This window comes from Dermacentor andersoni, chromosome 5, assembly GCF_023375885.2.
Source record: "Dermacentor andersoni chromosome 5, qqDerAnde1_hic_scaffold, whole genome shotgun sequence".
NCBI classification, from domain to species: domain Eukaryota; kingdom Metazoa; phylum Arthropoda; class Arachnida; order Ixodida; family Ixodidae; genus Dermacentor; species Dermacentor andersoni.
This window is the reverse complement of record NC_092818.1, coordinates 66033107-66049245: the sequence shown is the minus strand read 5'-3', so window position 1 is coordinate 66049245 and position 16139 is coordinate 66033107. Positions and strand designations below refer to the sequence as shown.

At 45.9% G+C, this 16139-nt stretch overlaps 1 protein-coding gene across 1 annotated transcript in view; it reads right to left on the bottom strand.

Annotated features, from left to right (window-relative positions):
* The window catches only part of LOC126530731 (angiotensin-converting enzyme-like), an 80036-nt gene that overhangs the window by 19221 nt on the left and 44676 nt on the right, over nucleotides 1-16139 (bottom strand). The window contains exons 2-7 of the mRNA XM_050178010.3: nucleotides 11872-12042; nucleotides 9877-10035; nucleotides 9675-9762; nucleotides 6557-6700; nucleotides 3892-4080; nucleotides 1049-1140 (exon numbers count right to left, since the gene is read on the bottom strand). Coding sequence (XP_050033967.2) covers nucleotides 1049-1140; nucleotides 3892-4080; nucleotides 6557-6700; nucleotides 9675-9762; nucleotides 9877-10035; nucleotides 11872-12042 — 843 coding nt within the window. The remainder of the gene's footprint in view (nucleotides 1-1048; nucleotides 1141-3891; nucleotides 4081-6556; nucleotides 6701-9674; nucleotides 9763-9876; nucleotides 10036-11871; nucleotides 12043-16139) is intronic.

Genomic DNA, 16139 nt, shown 5'->3' with positions numbered 1-16139 from the left:
CGATCCGAGACGTCACTCTCGGATTAATTTAACTTCTCAGCAACGGCACCCACCTCAACTTTTCCCCATAGTCAGTGCCAATTTGAGATTAGATTTATAAATCCTGAAAACTGGGCCAATGTGGATTTTCGGTAAATTGGGTATTCCGCAAGATCTGCTCCGGAGGAATCGGCCATGCTGTGTGAGCTATGTGCGGCGTCATGCACTATACCACGGTGACAACGAGCTTTCAGCCAGCCTAGATTATTGTAACAAACACAAATCAACATGTAGTGGCCGGAGCAGGCGCATCAGCGGTAGGCGTTTTGTTGTTGGATACTCGGTATGTGCCACGATATAGCGATGTATATTCTTAATTTGAACATATCAGATGTATGCGGACTAGCTAAACAGAGAGATAGAAGGGAGGAAGGGAACTTAACGAGACTGAGTCCAGTTTGCTAGCCTACACGTGGGGAGGGGGATGGGGGAGTCAAAGAAACAGACAGAGAGAGAACATATGAGTCTATATCGCACTCTCACATGCAGTAAGCTAGGTGCAGCATGTCGACAGTCGGGCACTCAAGTCTGTTGCCTTCAAGTACTGAAGAAGCACTCGAATGGTTTTCTGGGTTGATGAACTGTGAGGCCAGGCCCTCAAGAGCTTTGCTTGTGTAAATGGCCTATCGTCCAGTTGGGACTAGCTAATAGAAACTGAAATGCGCATTTCTCAAAAGTCACTCGGCTGAATCTTCGGGTTCAGATACAATACAACTGTTTATCGATAAACTATTAACAATGCAGCCCCAAGAACACACTGGCTAAACGTATCGACAACACGATACGGTAGCGCGAAAACATCAAACAGCATTCGGGCGTCTTTTCTGGCTTACCCGGGCTCTGCTCACTGTAAGGCTAAGATCTGTAGCATTCCATATGTGCAGCTTACCAAGCGAACTTAGCATAATTCTTTTCGAGAAGTATGTCGTCATACTGCAGTGTTATGGGCACAGGCAAAGGCAAAGTCGACACGATATTGTGCTACACAAAACGCAGGGCTTGTACCGACCTGCTCCACCATTGTCTTCGAGATGTCGAGGGGTTTCTCTTCCGTTGTGAGGTGAGGGTAAAGTGTGCCCCATTCTTGCGCCCACATGTTTCCTGCACATCAGGAATAAAAAAAGAAGTCAGTGATGAGCAGCTAGCAAACATCAATAGCTCCGGAAAAGAATGCGCTAAGAGCAACTCTTGTTCGCCATGGAAGCAGCTATTCTGAAGTCGTGATGAAATAGAGTTTTGCGTTATTTGTATTTTATTACGCAGTATCATTTCTTTCATTCGTTTCCTTAAAGTAGACTGTAGCCTGACGTAACTGAAGTAGACTGTAAGATGACCTGACGAAAAAGAAAGAGAACATGATGGCGAGTGAATATTTAAAAATGGATGTTGTTCATGTTATCTTTCCGAGTATGTAGCGCGCAGTATGATTCACTTTGTATAGAAGTTGTCTGTTGCTATCACTTGAATGTATTATTGTTGGTAACGTGTGTTACACAGAAAGCTAAAAAATAATACATTAGTAATCCAGTAAGACGTGATTTGCTCTATACGCTAATGTTAACGGTGCTGCTTTAGTTATAGATTTATTCCCCTCTCCATTGAGGTGCCTTGGTGGTGTTGTTGCACCTCGAATAATGTAGCCTCGCTGACGATTGCCTGTTAAGGTAAAAGCACGTATTAGCGCAAGCTCTTGGGTCAGTTGCTGCATGATCGACTTGAAGAAGGTTGGTGCCAGCGAAACACAAAGCACGCGCACACAAGGAAAAGGCATTAGACACGGACGGACGCTGGACTTTCAACTGTACTTCATTGGAATTGACATTGCTGCACATAACATCCGAGGCATGCGCATCAACTCTTCCCAAGACATGTGCATAGATAACACCTCGAAAGCACATTACCGCTCGAAAAGCGCCGACGCATGCGCAACTTCTACTCCTCCCAAGAATCGTGCATCAATGTCAGTTTCTTTTTATTATCCGTGTCTACCGCCATTTCCTTGTGTGCGCGTTCTTTGTGTCTCGCTCACACCCCTTTTGCAAGTTCAAAATCACGTGTTTGTTCAGGATAAGTATTCGCCCAGGGCGGAAATAGGGGCCTAGATCCCAATCAGTGGCAAAGTCGGATGCTGGTTTCCCCGTTGCCCGGAGATCGACGTCCAAACCGGGATTGATTGATGACTAAGATGATAGCGAAGTCGCTTAAAGGGAAGCTGAAAGGTTTTCCAGAAAAAATGAGTGAACATCTGTACATAATGGTTTTCAACCCTCCGAATTCGAATATCATATCGAAATTGAGCGAAAGAAAGCGCAAATATATTTTATTTCGACGAAAACTGCAGCAGCGGACACGCCCAGCTCGCGCGTCTCGTTTCCGCCTGTGATTGGTCGGGCGCCTCGTGACGTCAACTCTAGTAACCGACCGCTGCCGCTACACATGAAGCGCGGTGCCAGGTAGTTTGGTGCTGTTTTTCTGAGACGGTAACGGAAAATTTAGAGAGACTGCGTTTTTCTGAGGAGTTCGGCGTTACTCCCTACATGTACGAGCCGATTGCGAAGAGCCGGCCTCTCGAAGAAGCAAACGATGCTGGTGCGAGCAGTGCTTTCGACGCGAACGAAAGCAAAGTCTTGGGATCTCCTCATGTTGGAAATGCTCTTTGGTGAGTATGTTTTTTGCAAAGCGATCTAGTGATCTCGCCGATCTTACGCCGATCTAGTGAGCTCGTTTCCGGTCAAACAACTGTAGTGTTGTGTTCCTGCATGCCTACTCGTGGAACGTAAGCGGGGATGCGATCGTCGGCATTTGTGCGCTGTCCAAAGCTGTCGGCAATCTACAAAAACGGCTTAAACGCGTGAAAAGCTTCCCGGTTCATGCAGTACGTGTAGTGACCTTCATCTGTTGACTACCACGTTGACTACCACTCACGTTGATTACCACTCACGTTGATTACCACTCACGTTGACTACCACGCACGTTGACTACCACTCTACATACACGCAGACGCACCAACAAAGGAATGCCGGGTCGATCGAAGCAGATTACGATGGAACGCACGCAGAAACAAGCGCGGTCAGGCACGGTCGCGGACGCTGCGAAGGAACGAAACACAAGAGTTGACGTCACAACACCACGATTTCCGGTCTCCGCTCGCATCGTCAGCGTCAGCAGCAGCGCGCGGCATGCGACGGAGGGCGGAGCTACAGCGCAATTTCAACCGACGATTACGTCGCTCCTAATTGAAAAAAAAAACCCCTAATTTTACCTACATGGTTTATAAGGTTCCCGTATCCGTATATGAGCGTCTTATTGAATTCGACAGACTCTTCAGCTTCCCTTTAACTGATACTTAAGTACTCTGATGGACGCATTGGGAAACTATTATTGCCATCTTAATCTTTCGCCGTTGGGTCATGGACGTCATGCGGACTGAAGGATTGGGAGCTCGATTACTTGGTTCAGTTTAACATCCCAGGGAAACACAGTGGCTATGAAAGATGGTACGTAGAATTGTCCAGGAATAATTTGGATTACCTGCTTCTTTCTTTCTTTAATGCACACCAAGCGCTTAGTATACAAGCGTTTTTGAATTTCTAGAAGTGTGATGACTGTAATCGAACCACTGAATTTGTACACAGCGGCACATCAAGGGCCATAGCCACTGATTCACCGTGGCAGATCATCTGGAACTTTCTCAATTCATACAGACCTCGAATGTTGGGTCTGGTACTTATGGTCAATTTACAAACATATATTTAAGCAACGTGCTTGTGAAGCGTATCTCTGTTGTGAGGCAAAGCCTAAGGTTTATAGATTAACACGTCTGCACAATGAACGACTTCTATAAGCACTTACCTAAGAGATGGGCTGGTATGGTGCCGTCTTGAGGCAGGCGTCCTGGGTAGATCTCCCTGAGCCTCATTCGCACGTAAGCGTGCAACTTTTTGTAAAGAGGAGAGAGCTCTTCCCATAGTTTATCTACTATCTCAGTCATGTTTTCTGTCTCATAATCGCTGAGCCAGGCGCTCTTGAGGTTGTCGTAACCTGCGATTCGGCACACAAAACGAACAGTTCGCGGCATAAAATAACAGTGACTCCGGAAGCGACCATCGTGTAACATCAAACTTAAATTGAATTCTGGCGTCTTACGTGCCAAGACCACGATTTGATTGCGCGGCACGCCGTAGTGAGGGGGGAGTCCAGATTAATTTTGACCACCAGGGGATCTTTAACGGGCTCCAAATGCACAAAACACACAGGCGTTTTTTTTTTTGTTTTGCATTTCGCCCCCATCGAGATGCGGCCACCGCGGCCGGGATTTGATCCTGCGACCTCGTGCTTAGCAGCTCAACCCCGTATAGCCACGGAGACACCGCGGCTGGTACAGCAAACTTCTACGAAATGAGAGCGACAGTGCCACGTTTGCGCGTCAAACGTCTGAGAGGTTTCCTACGTATACTTAAATTGCAGCGCGCACGAATAGTGTTCACCCTGTCCCTCGTTCCTCTTTCCATTCCTCATTCCCCTAATGCCTAATGTACCAAACCGGACGCCCGTCCGATTGACCTCCCCGCCTTTCCTCTCCTCGCTTTTTCGCTCTCTCCACTATGTATTCGAGTAATTTCACTAATTTACCGGCGAAATGCAGACACACAATGCCGTTACGGTCTCTCTTCAGGGTCATATTCTCTCTTCAGGGTCATATATCCGTGACTCGAGTGATTACTTGCTAATCTGTGCCTGAGTTATTGCATGCTTTCTTTTAGACAAGGAAGAAATAGTTTTTAGCGCACAAAACGTGGAAGGAACGAAGAGGGCGATAGGTGACTTCCTTAATTCCATGTTTTTGCGCACTAAAGGGTATCTTTTTCCCTGAATGTTGTACCAACCAGCACAAGCAGCCATTATTTTTGCATGCATATCAGAATACGGGCAGCTGACATTATTTTAAGCGTTTGCTTCGATGAACTTATGTATGTTATGGGCGGTTTCTTTAGCGTGGCAAAAGACATTTGCTTTGAATTAAATGATACATTTTATCTGCTCGAACTGAGTTAAATGACTACGAAACTAAAATATACCGGCTAATGTACGCTAATGTTTAGCCCAGGAGTGTAGCAACCAATGGAGTTAACAGTGCACTAAGTAGCCAGGACAACGAGAGAGAAAGTGAAAAAAAAAATGAATTAGGAAGCAGCAGAAAAGTCCATCTAATGCTAACCTACCTAGGCTGCTACTTTGCATCAGAAAAAAAAAAAGTAGAAGAGAAGGTGAGCGAAATAATTTTATGAAGAATGACGATGAGGATATAGCCGCTTGAATAAATATTTTCACTTCACAGGTGGACCAATCACAGCGTCGAGTCAAGCCCGTGCTGCGCAGGGAGGAAGGTAATGTACAAATTACTCTTGCAAGTAGATAGGAGTGAGTGCGGCGGCCGAAATCTGAGTAAGGCCCCTTCAGATAGCGGCCACTTGTCTAGCTGAGAGTATTAGTAAACGCCTGCCGTTCTCTCGCATCATAGTTCGGTTACCGTTTCACCTATGTCACAACTATATACCACAATTGGGAGATTGCCCATGTCGGAGCAGATGCGCCTATCATTTGGCAAGGCCAGGCACAGTCACCGACTGCGAAAATAGGTGAATTATCTTGATGGAGGGAAGTGCTGCGGCATTCGAAAAGGCATAATAGTATACTAAGTAAGCCTGTGAAGACGTCTATGGCGGCTGCTTGGTGCAGACTAGTGCTGTATTTATCGCGTTTTGCATAGTCGCATTGACGAGACGGTTACTACCGGGACCGGAGAATCGCAAGAGAAGTATGCCTTCATTTACGGCGTTTATCGCAGCTCTACCGGCAAGACCGCTTCCCTGCAGTCCTATGCAGAGCCCAGGTATGCACTAGTACTGAATACAATGACAATTTAATTCAGCAAGAATATGTACCACCGCGAAGCCAAGAGCCAAGAAATAACGAGTTAATCTTTATCGCCATTCAATTATTTGATGGGCTGGCTTTGACTCACTAATTACAGGACCACACCGTCCTCAGCACGATTTTGGATTATACTCTCTCTCTGGTGGAGCAGGTTTAACCAAACTGGAGGTCCGTAAGAGAAACCGCAGTAAATAATCAAAAATGAAAAGAAAAATATTCTTCGGCTCTAATCACACGTAGTTTAGTCTCCACTGGAAGGAAGATTAAGGTGCCAAGTAATGTCTTTTGTCAAATAAGTTTACCCTATCTGAACACTAAGAAAGCACTGCTGGCCAAGGTTGGCACCGATGGTGGTGCTCAGGTCAGGTTGTCCAGGATTGTCCGCGCAAATGAATGGTGTTGTAGACAGAATTGACTATTGTTTTGTCGCTTTCAACTTGTTGCATAAGATGAAGCCTTTTTGTTGGAAGCGCATAGAAGTATCTAGATATAGCAATTGGGATTGTTATGAAAGTGAAGTCAAACTGAAAACTTCATTATTTCAAAGTGAAAAGAAAGCGTAAGGATCGCATGTACTCACCGTCTAGGGACGCTCCTTCATTGGCTAGCGTGATGTACGGAATAAAGTACTCTTTTATAGCAGGACCTACAGCGTTGTGCCATGCCAGCCAAGTTTCAAGTAGTTTGTCGTAGTTGCCGACTTCCTTCATAATTCGCGTGAGATCTGCAAACAAGACGGGATCAGAGTCAGGAAGAACTCATCAGGTCTACTATAGTGTCGAGCGCAAGTAACTCGAATGACGAACTTGGTTTATCTATAACCAGGACAATCAGTACGAATGATTCAATAATCACTTCAAGCCTCGATCTTCCTGCGAACTTATCTGTCTTGTTTCAATAATCACTGGCAACGCTGAAAGGTCTGGCGTACGAGAAATGGGTGTGTCGTGAAAATTTAGGATAACGACACAGCGCTCACAAATTCCGCACGAACAGTCTCCCTGTGAAGTGATGGGTGTCCTTGCGCGCGGCCGCATCTGTGGTTGCCTCGTGTACCCGGGATCCTGCAGGACGTCGTTCATTCAAAGCCATGAAGAATGAGATGGACATCGCTGCTCGCTTTCCTTGGCGTGAGAGCACCAGTCTAGATCGGGGCATGAGTGGTATACGCGCCTGGCTTTGTGCAGCGTTATGAATTTATTCAGTGGTTCACGACGCAATAACGTACGCTAGGCCTTTCACTTAAAATCCCGAACACCTAGGATATCAACGAATCTGCTCTGGTGAAGACGGGTATTTTGCTGCCTGAGACTACTTGAAGAGGTGCACATCACTTGCATGAGATACTACAGCACACAGCAGCTCAGCAAAAAATAATTGCCTGTTTAGCTCTTCGCCTAAAGGTAGGTGTTTTAACTCACGAGCTATTTTAGTTCGCATGCATGGCACGCCCACTTGAAACAAGTCAGGAAACTGTATGCCCTTTACGATAGTCCTATTTGTTTCTACTTGGCTTATACTCACGCGCTTTTTTTAGCTTCAAACAACAACAACAACAACAACAACAACAACAACAACAACAACAACAACAACAACAACTTTAAAATCATCTGTGGCAGGTACCAGAATTTTAACCGACGAACTAAATTAGTCGGTGAGGTGGACAAACATTACTCCTGCTCTAAATAATTAAGCTTGATTGAGTAATTAACATAATTGTGCTGCTTACGTATTTAATTATTTAGTTTCCGGCACGTAGTGCAATTTACCAATTTTAGCCGGTGAGTTCGCAAGGCTTATCCACTTGGAACGAATCTCGGCACGGCAACAGTTTCGAAATATTAATTTTCAACGTGTCCGACAGAATGCATCGGGGTTCCATTCACGTTTGTGCTTCACCCCATGTGGCACGGTTTTCATAAGTAGTAAGCGGAACAACGACGCATCTTTACCGCATGTCTGCGGCACATAACTCGAACGCGGAGCTATCCCCACAATTCGTTCGAGGTCGATGCTGCTTGCAAACTCAAAAATTCATATATTGTAATATGCGCTGTAATATATTTAGCCAGAAACGTAATTAGCGACATTTTGTTAATTGATCGATGACGCATTTGATTTCCCGTGTAAGTAATTTCCACCTCAACGAGATATTTTGTTAAAGAATTACAGCTGTGCTATCTGTCGCAGACAATTTTTAAAAATTCCGCGCATGTAGATAAACGCCCTGTGTTGACCCTTTTCGCGGGGCAGTTTGTTCTAGAGGAACGAGATGGCGCTTTCGGCGGCACCCCGCACGTGGCCTCAGCGACGGCGCACGAATACGAAACCACTACAGCTTCTACCTTGCTTCTGTACGATCATCTGTAGGAAATACAACTGAGTTTCCGCTAACACACTGTGCTCCACTCATGCTGGATTGAATCATGTGGATTGAAGACGTGTGCAGTAGTTGGCTGCAAACATAGTGACTGCCATATTAAGGAACGGAATGAATCTGTGTGGCCAAGTTTAACGGACTGCGGCTGCAAATGTCCGTACGTGTTACCGTCACTCCGAGATGTGCGGCTTTCGTCGAGGATGCAGAATTGTGCTCATCCGACAGCGTTGTACCGCTAACCTTCAAAGAACGTGCTTCAGCCCCGGAACATCGGCAAGAGTGAGTACCACTTGTTAAACAATGACAAAGGGAGTAGCGCCGCGCCCGGTCATAGTAAGTTTCGCGAACAATATCAACACACGTCTATCCCAACTTGCACGGAATCTTACGCCCACTCTATCGCCAACGTGTCAATGAGTGAATGGACGCATGCTCGAATATATTCATTGCGCACCATATACGCGCAATGAATGCCGGACTACACCGATAGCGCACGAATGGTCGAAGCTGAATATTTCGTGACGGTATACAAGAGTAAGCGAGTTAACAGCGGTAATACATATTTGCTACAAGGTATTACAACGTACAAAACAGCTACGTTTCAAGACTTGCGCGCAGCGAGAACAAATGTATCGGAACTGAGCACACCCGCGAGCGATCAGGCAGAAAATAATCAGATAGCGACCGCACCGAGGAAATTTACTGAGTCAGAAATGTGACAAGCCGCTGCTTTAAAATGCTTGCAAACTAAAGAACGAGTAGCAAATCACGCTAATCCTTTTCAATTCATGAGCGAAACGTTCAGATAGCTTGGAATGCATATTTAGCCTCGCTTTTAGAAAAAGCACGATATACGCTGCTCACGCCGTTTGGACACAGCTTAATCAGCTCCGAAAGCGCTTTCACATGTTCTCTGAAGCTGCGGCCAAAGCTTGGTGTCGTTCCCCTATAGTCACCGTCTGCGATATCTTCCGAAACAGAGGTTTTTGCTAAGCCGCACCGGCGTCATGCACACCTATTGTAAACACGGAAGCGACGGAGGCAGTTCGGGCAAGCAATGGGCAAGTCACCACGCGATCAAACATGGCAGCGCTTACGGAATTGCCGCGAAAATGGTCAGTAGGAAGAAATAATTAAGCTGCAGGGCATTGGAGCAAGAGAAACACCGTAGCCGCTGAGGTAACGTGGCTGCAAGCGAGCTTTTCGTAAATTTGTGTACTTGTGTCAGGTAATGTTTCTATATTCCGCCCCCCCCCCCCCCCCCCCCGTCCCTTCGAAAAATGGAAAAAATTACGAGGCGGTTTGTCAGTGCTCTTACCTGGTTCCAAGGGAAGGTCATTTTCCTTGCCCACGGTCACCTTGGTCGACCCGTAGATGGCGGCCATCTTCGAACTAAGACTGGTCGCCTGAACGCAGTGAAACGATATGTGAGCTTTATCGTAATATCGGCATCAGAGTAGTCCACACGATTCCCTAACGAGTGTGATTCGGTTAAAGAAGGCAGGGATGATTATACTCACGTTCTCGAGCTTGTCGTCGGGCAGCGCAGCGAGTCCTATGGTAGCGACGTGCCTGAATATTCGTTTTAGCGAATTGTTTTTGAAATTTTGCCAGTCGAAACGCTTCGCCGTAATTCCAAACTCACGCTCAAGTTTGGCGACTTCGGTGGAGACCTTATTCTGTAAGGCGAAAACAATTAGTGAGACACTGGTTGTGGCGGCCCGTGAGCAGCAAAGCGATCGGAAGTGACATCAGAGAAAGAAAGAAAAGAAATTATTTGGGGAATCTTGTGAAAATAATTATCGATAAACGGATGTATCATAATATAATACAAGACGTAACAAATTATCGCATCTCTAAGAGCAATATGCACGTGGGACCGAGAACAAAAGAACTAGACCGTTTCTGCAAAATCTTTTGGTCCGCTTTATAAACTGGGCTAGTGTTTTGGAACTCGTGGTAACTCGCACCGACGGACAGAACAAGTTAGGATGATTGCGTCTCCGTCAAGGACTGAGTACTGTAATGCAGCGGTAAATGAGTGCTTGATAAGCTGTTGTACTTAGGCAGCACAAGTTTTCAACTCGTAATGACGTAGCAAAAATGCCGTATTACTTCTCCTTTTCATTTAAGCCACGTCAACAAGTAGGTCACCAACTTGCAGTGCACATGCTCATGCGTACCGAAGTTTCATCAGTTTCTACTTTGCAAATGACCTGCGTGACAAAGTTTCAGCAATAGCTACTTTGAATGATGATGCCAACCCGCAAGTTTCGCAGAGGAGGGGCTAATCTGCAAGTGTTATCACACGCCCTTATCAACCGAGACTTTCATGTCAAAGCAGCGTGGCTGCCACCTTTTCTTAATAAGAGTGTTCTTTTTTAACTGCACAATATTTAAAAAAGGATTGCCTGTGGCAGATAGCACAATTATAAACCTTGAGCTAAATTACAGGATGGTGCGACCATTACTTCTACGAGAAATCAAAATGCGTAAGTGAATAATTAACATAGTTACAGTATAGCCTCGTGTAAGGGCCGCACTTTCTTTTTTCACAATTTTCGTGAGGTGCGGCTTCCACACGGGACACAACCTTTCCGTCAATATCGTGCCGGCGCAGCCTTGACTTGTGCATAACCCGGATGTGCCGCACACTTGTGCACACTTGCGTTGGGTTGGGTTGTGCACACTTGTCTTGTGCACAACCCAGGTGCGTGTACCGCTACACCAGAGGTCAACATGCAGCGTTCGCCGCCTAGTAGCGGCATGCAGAACTACGCAGCGAGAGAAAATTCGCCGATGCGCGCGCGCGACATCGGGATACCGAAGGTGATTGCTTCTCCGTTGAAAGTCCTTTTTCTTTCTTATATTTTAGGCTGCCAAGTGGGAGTGCGGCCCTCACACGAGTCTTTACGGCACATTAATTAAATGTTTCATTAATGACTCTACGACGTATATTTCAATCTATGAATTGTACCTTGTGAGTTCGCAAGACACATCCACTTGGAACGAATTCTGAGGATGGCACCGGTTTCGAGAAATACGGCGTCAAACTTGCGCTGAGAATTCACTGTTGCTCCGATTACATTAAAAAAAGAAACACCGTTTTGTGCATTGGAGCACAACACAAACTGGAACGCCAATGCATTTCGCCGGACGCATTGAAAATTATATATCTCAAAATTGGTGTAGTCCTGAGAATTAGTTCTAAGTGGATACGCCTTGCGAACTCACCGGGTACAATTCGTAGATTGAAACAGATGTCTTAAAGTCATTAATCAAAAACGTAAGTATTGTAATTATGTTAATTATTAACTGAAGTATTTTGATTTCTCGTGGAAGTAATGAACGCCTCATCCGTAATTTAGCTAGAGGGGTAGAATTGTAATATATGCCACAGGCAATTATTAAATATTTGGTACAGCTAAAAAAAGCACCTGGTATATAAATGTCTGCTCGACACTGCGCAGCGTCAAACTCACAATGAAACGAGAAGCCATTGGATTTGAGCTTACCGATTTGTTTTGGTTGTACTCAGTGATATTGCTTGCATAGTCCCACTGAGAACTTGAGTCCACATTGTTGATTGTTGTAAACGGGTCGTTCAACTCTTCTATAAAGGCAAGAGCCAATGCTTCGTCTCTTATCAAGGCTGATACATTTGACAGAGTAGTAAGGTAGGTGTCCTGTAACGTAAAATAAAGACAAAACAATTGCTTATTACTCCGCTTCGCTGTCACCTGGACACCGTAACGAACTAACTGCTACATCAGCACAAAGTTCTAAAACATCTGGTTTTGCCAGTTTTCACACGTGTGGTGGCCGCGTTTCTTAGCAACATATCAAGGAACGAAGATGGGTGAACGAAGATGGGCTTTAACTAAGGTCCCTTAAGGTTAGTGAACGACGTCTGTTAAAGCAGAGATTAGCGTGCCGGAATAACTTACTAGCAACAGCAACCGCTGCTCATGCTGCCTTGCGTATATGCAAATAAATAACGCATACTACTCGTACATCAGCATGACCCACACACATCATTACCGCGCACAACACATTCCGCACCGCGCCGACGGCCATATAATGCTACGCATATCATGGGAAGTTCTCATCCGCTTAATTTTTGTCATTAATGTGAAGCCCGTGGTTCGGATTTAATTTCGGAGTACGAAAGGGACGGATTATTTATGTACCATTTCAGGATAGCCGCCTAAACTAGTGCGACACGGTGCCTCGTCTGCCGCGGCGTATTCACATTTTGTCCGAACGGAGCGCTTTGTACATTAATTTAACTGGAGAACGTAATTTGGCAGAGCTATACGGTGAAGGTGTGCTGACACACGGTTAGCGTTGTTGATAACTTATGCTGCTGCATGGATATTTCTCGCTAGATCTTTACTGATGTCAACGGCAAAGTAATTATAATATAGCACACTGTCTGAAGTGAGGTCATTCGGGTTACATGTATGTAAATTAGTGGATGATCTAGACACACCAATTAATACGCATCTGTTACCGTTTAATTCCATAAGTCATCGTGAAAGCGCAAGAGAGCGTTCGGTAAGCGAGATGCTTACAAGAACTTGTAGCTGGGGGCTTGGAAATTGATCTTGATAACACCTTAAGAACACAAGAAAACACACCAAAGCACACGGATGTCCTCTCACGCATACGAATACCAAAGAAACACCCGCCGTGGTTGCTCAGTGGCTATGGTGTTGGGCTGCTGAGCACGAGGTCGCGGGATCGAATACCGGCCACGGCGGCCGCATTTCGATGGGGGCGAAATGCGAAAACACCCGTGTACTTAGATTTAGGTGCACGTTAAAGAGCTCCAGGTGGTCGAAATTTCCGGAGTCCCCCACTACGGCGTGCCTCATAATCGGAAAGTGGTACATAAATTTGCCTAGCCTCCTTCCTTTTGACTTAAACAGGCTTTGTGACTTTGCAAATTAACTCATCATTTTCAACAAAGTACGGCGTTACAAATAATTGAATAAGCATGAATAAAATTGCCCGATGGTAGGATTCGAACACAGGACCTTCAGCACACAAACCTGATATTGAAACTACTACGTCACGGACGTATGCGTGGACAAGAGGCATAGAACACCCTCTATCGTGGAAAAGCCAGCGCCTTGAGACGCTTCACGCGTTCCGATCCGCAGTCGCACTAGAAGAAACCGACGCCTCAGAAACGGTGCAACACGACGCTATGAATCACAAGTGAAAATATAAACAAGTAATATATATGCAATGGGCTGCATGTAAATATATGAGTACATAATATCGAGGCTGTCTATAATTCGCGGCAAATAATATCATTTTCTCGTAATTTATAACTCTGAAACCACACTTGATATACATGGTTCATGAGCCAATCACACCAAGAGTGCTTCGTTTTACGTCTGAAATGGAGTTGGATCTGCCTGCATTTCTTAAAATTTTATTTTAAAGCGCGGAGTGCGCAAGAGCTGCGCAATTAGAAGTCCCACGTAAACAAAATAAGCCGTTTCGCAAGCAAATTCCACGGCATACGAAGTCGGCGATCTTGGTTGTTCACTTTCGGGGATGCAATAGAGAGTTTGGAATTAGGGATCCAAGCACATTGGGGCCCCGAGAAGATAGTGGGCCACAAATGAGCATGCGCAGAACGCAAGGGTGCCTTGGGTCTTTGTGTTAGGGTCAACCCAAAGACCCTAAACTCTAAAAGTAGTGTGGCTTCCCAAGCCGCCTTGGGTGGCTCGTGCGGGCGACGAACAGTCTCGTGATAGCCAAGAGAAACATACGAGCCGCAGCTATCCAGAACTCGGATCTCTGTCAAGTTATGGCGCCAAGCATGATTGGCCACAAAGCTTCGTATGCGCGGTCGCGTTTCGCTCCCAATTTACATCGGCATACAACAGTTGGTTGCAGAGCAAGCTAGCGCTGTCCCGGGTGGTTTTCGGTATATTTAGAGGCAAGAGACGCCGCGCGACACCGGAAGACAGTAGTAGAAGTCGTGTCGGCGTCCCCTACCCCTCCCCCCTCCCCCAGGATTTGAGGGTAACCAAGGGTCAGTGGGACGCCTCGCACTGGGCGCTCTCGAGCAGACTACAAATGAAGCTGTGCAGGATGATATGGGCTGGTCAAGCTTCGAAGTGGGGGAAGCTCAGAGTAAAATTGAAAAACGACTGAGGACTATGGAAGAAAGTAAATGGGTTGGGAGAGTATTTAGATATTTGTACAGGAAAAACATTGAGTCGCAGTGGAGGAAAAGAACTAGGAAGCTTACCAGCAAGTATGCGACCGGTATATTAAGCAACATAACGAAGAACTCTAAACGGAAAGTCAGAGAGGCTGAGATGATATCATGGGTGGCGGCAATGGAAAAGAAACCTGCTATGAGTCACTACTTACGAGGAAAAAAACGAAATTAGGAAAGAAACAATTTACGATAAATCAATGGGAAGCTCATTACTTTTCAAAGCGAGATCAGGATGCCTCAGAACAAGCACTTATAAAGCGAGATACAACAAGAAAGAATAAGCGTATGCTTGCTGCGGTAAAGCTAGGGAAACAATGGAGCATGTTTTATTAGAATGTGAAGAAATCTGCCTAGCGATCGATCTGGCACTTCTGGCTTCTTTGAAGTCCTTGGGTTAAGCGAGAGCAGGGGGAAAGTAAACATGCCCGCAGTAGAGATTAGTAAAAGGCGATTGAAAGATTGGCGAAAGAAAAGCAGTGAAACGACAAAAAACGGAGGCGTACAAAGTTGCTAATAGGGGTTCAGAAAGTTTGGTGATGGGGATTCTTCATGTCTTCTTTCTTTATTTCCTTTTTTTTTAAACGTAGGTAGGATATTACGCAACATAATAACAAGAGTTTGGTGGCGCAACCCACCTCCCCGTTCCAAAGGGGACGCTCATAGCATCCACCCATCCATCCACGGCGTCGGCCGTGCGGGGAACTAAAAGAACCAGAAAGCTCACTTTCGCGCATGCGCGGTAATGAAGAAGTAAACGCTTCTTGGGGACAGAATGGATTCTAATTGCGCTGCGCACGTACGCGCATGCTGCCTCCGAAACCACGATGCGTTCAAAGTGTCCGTCGTACTCGCTTGTAGTCAGCAACTCCGCTTAACACAAGGCTCGATATAATTTGTGCGCGCCCGCGCTTATGTTTGTGCGTGTGTGCTCGTGTATGCGTGCTTGCGTGCGTGCGTGCGTGCGTGCGTCTACTGGTGCTTCGAATCGTTGTGCACTCACACAAACCTTCGCTGTATATATGTAGATTCCAACTCGTTGGATCTGCTGCATTCTTTTTTTTTTTCGCGTGCTACTCTTTGCATATACAGGTGTGCTTGCCCAGGTCGCGGACTCACTGAAGACGACCAGGTTACCGGCGTCAAGGTGGCTGGCCATTGCGACCGCCGAAGCCCTCGCGCAGGTCGTGTTCGTTGCAGGTTACACAGCACCTTTCCCGTAGTCGTATGCAGTCAACGAAATATTCCGCAACACACCAATATCTTGATTTGATCTTGATGGTGGAATTGAGATCACCTTAGGACAGGCGCTCATGTATGGTGTACTGGAATAGCTCATGCTTTAATGCATCCCAGCGGTGCCACGTTTCTTTACAGGGGCAGGAAAACCAGACGTGGCCACCAGAAAGCCAGAAAACGAGAAACGGCAAGAAAGGGTAATCCTTTACGTAGCAAGTCGTCTGCTTATTCCGTAAAAGGAACCTTGAAGAATAAAAAATCCGTGCCCTTCCACTATGCCAAGAAGGATGATCAGCGAAGCTT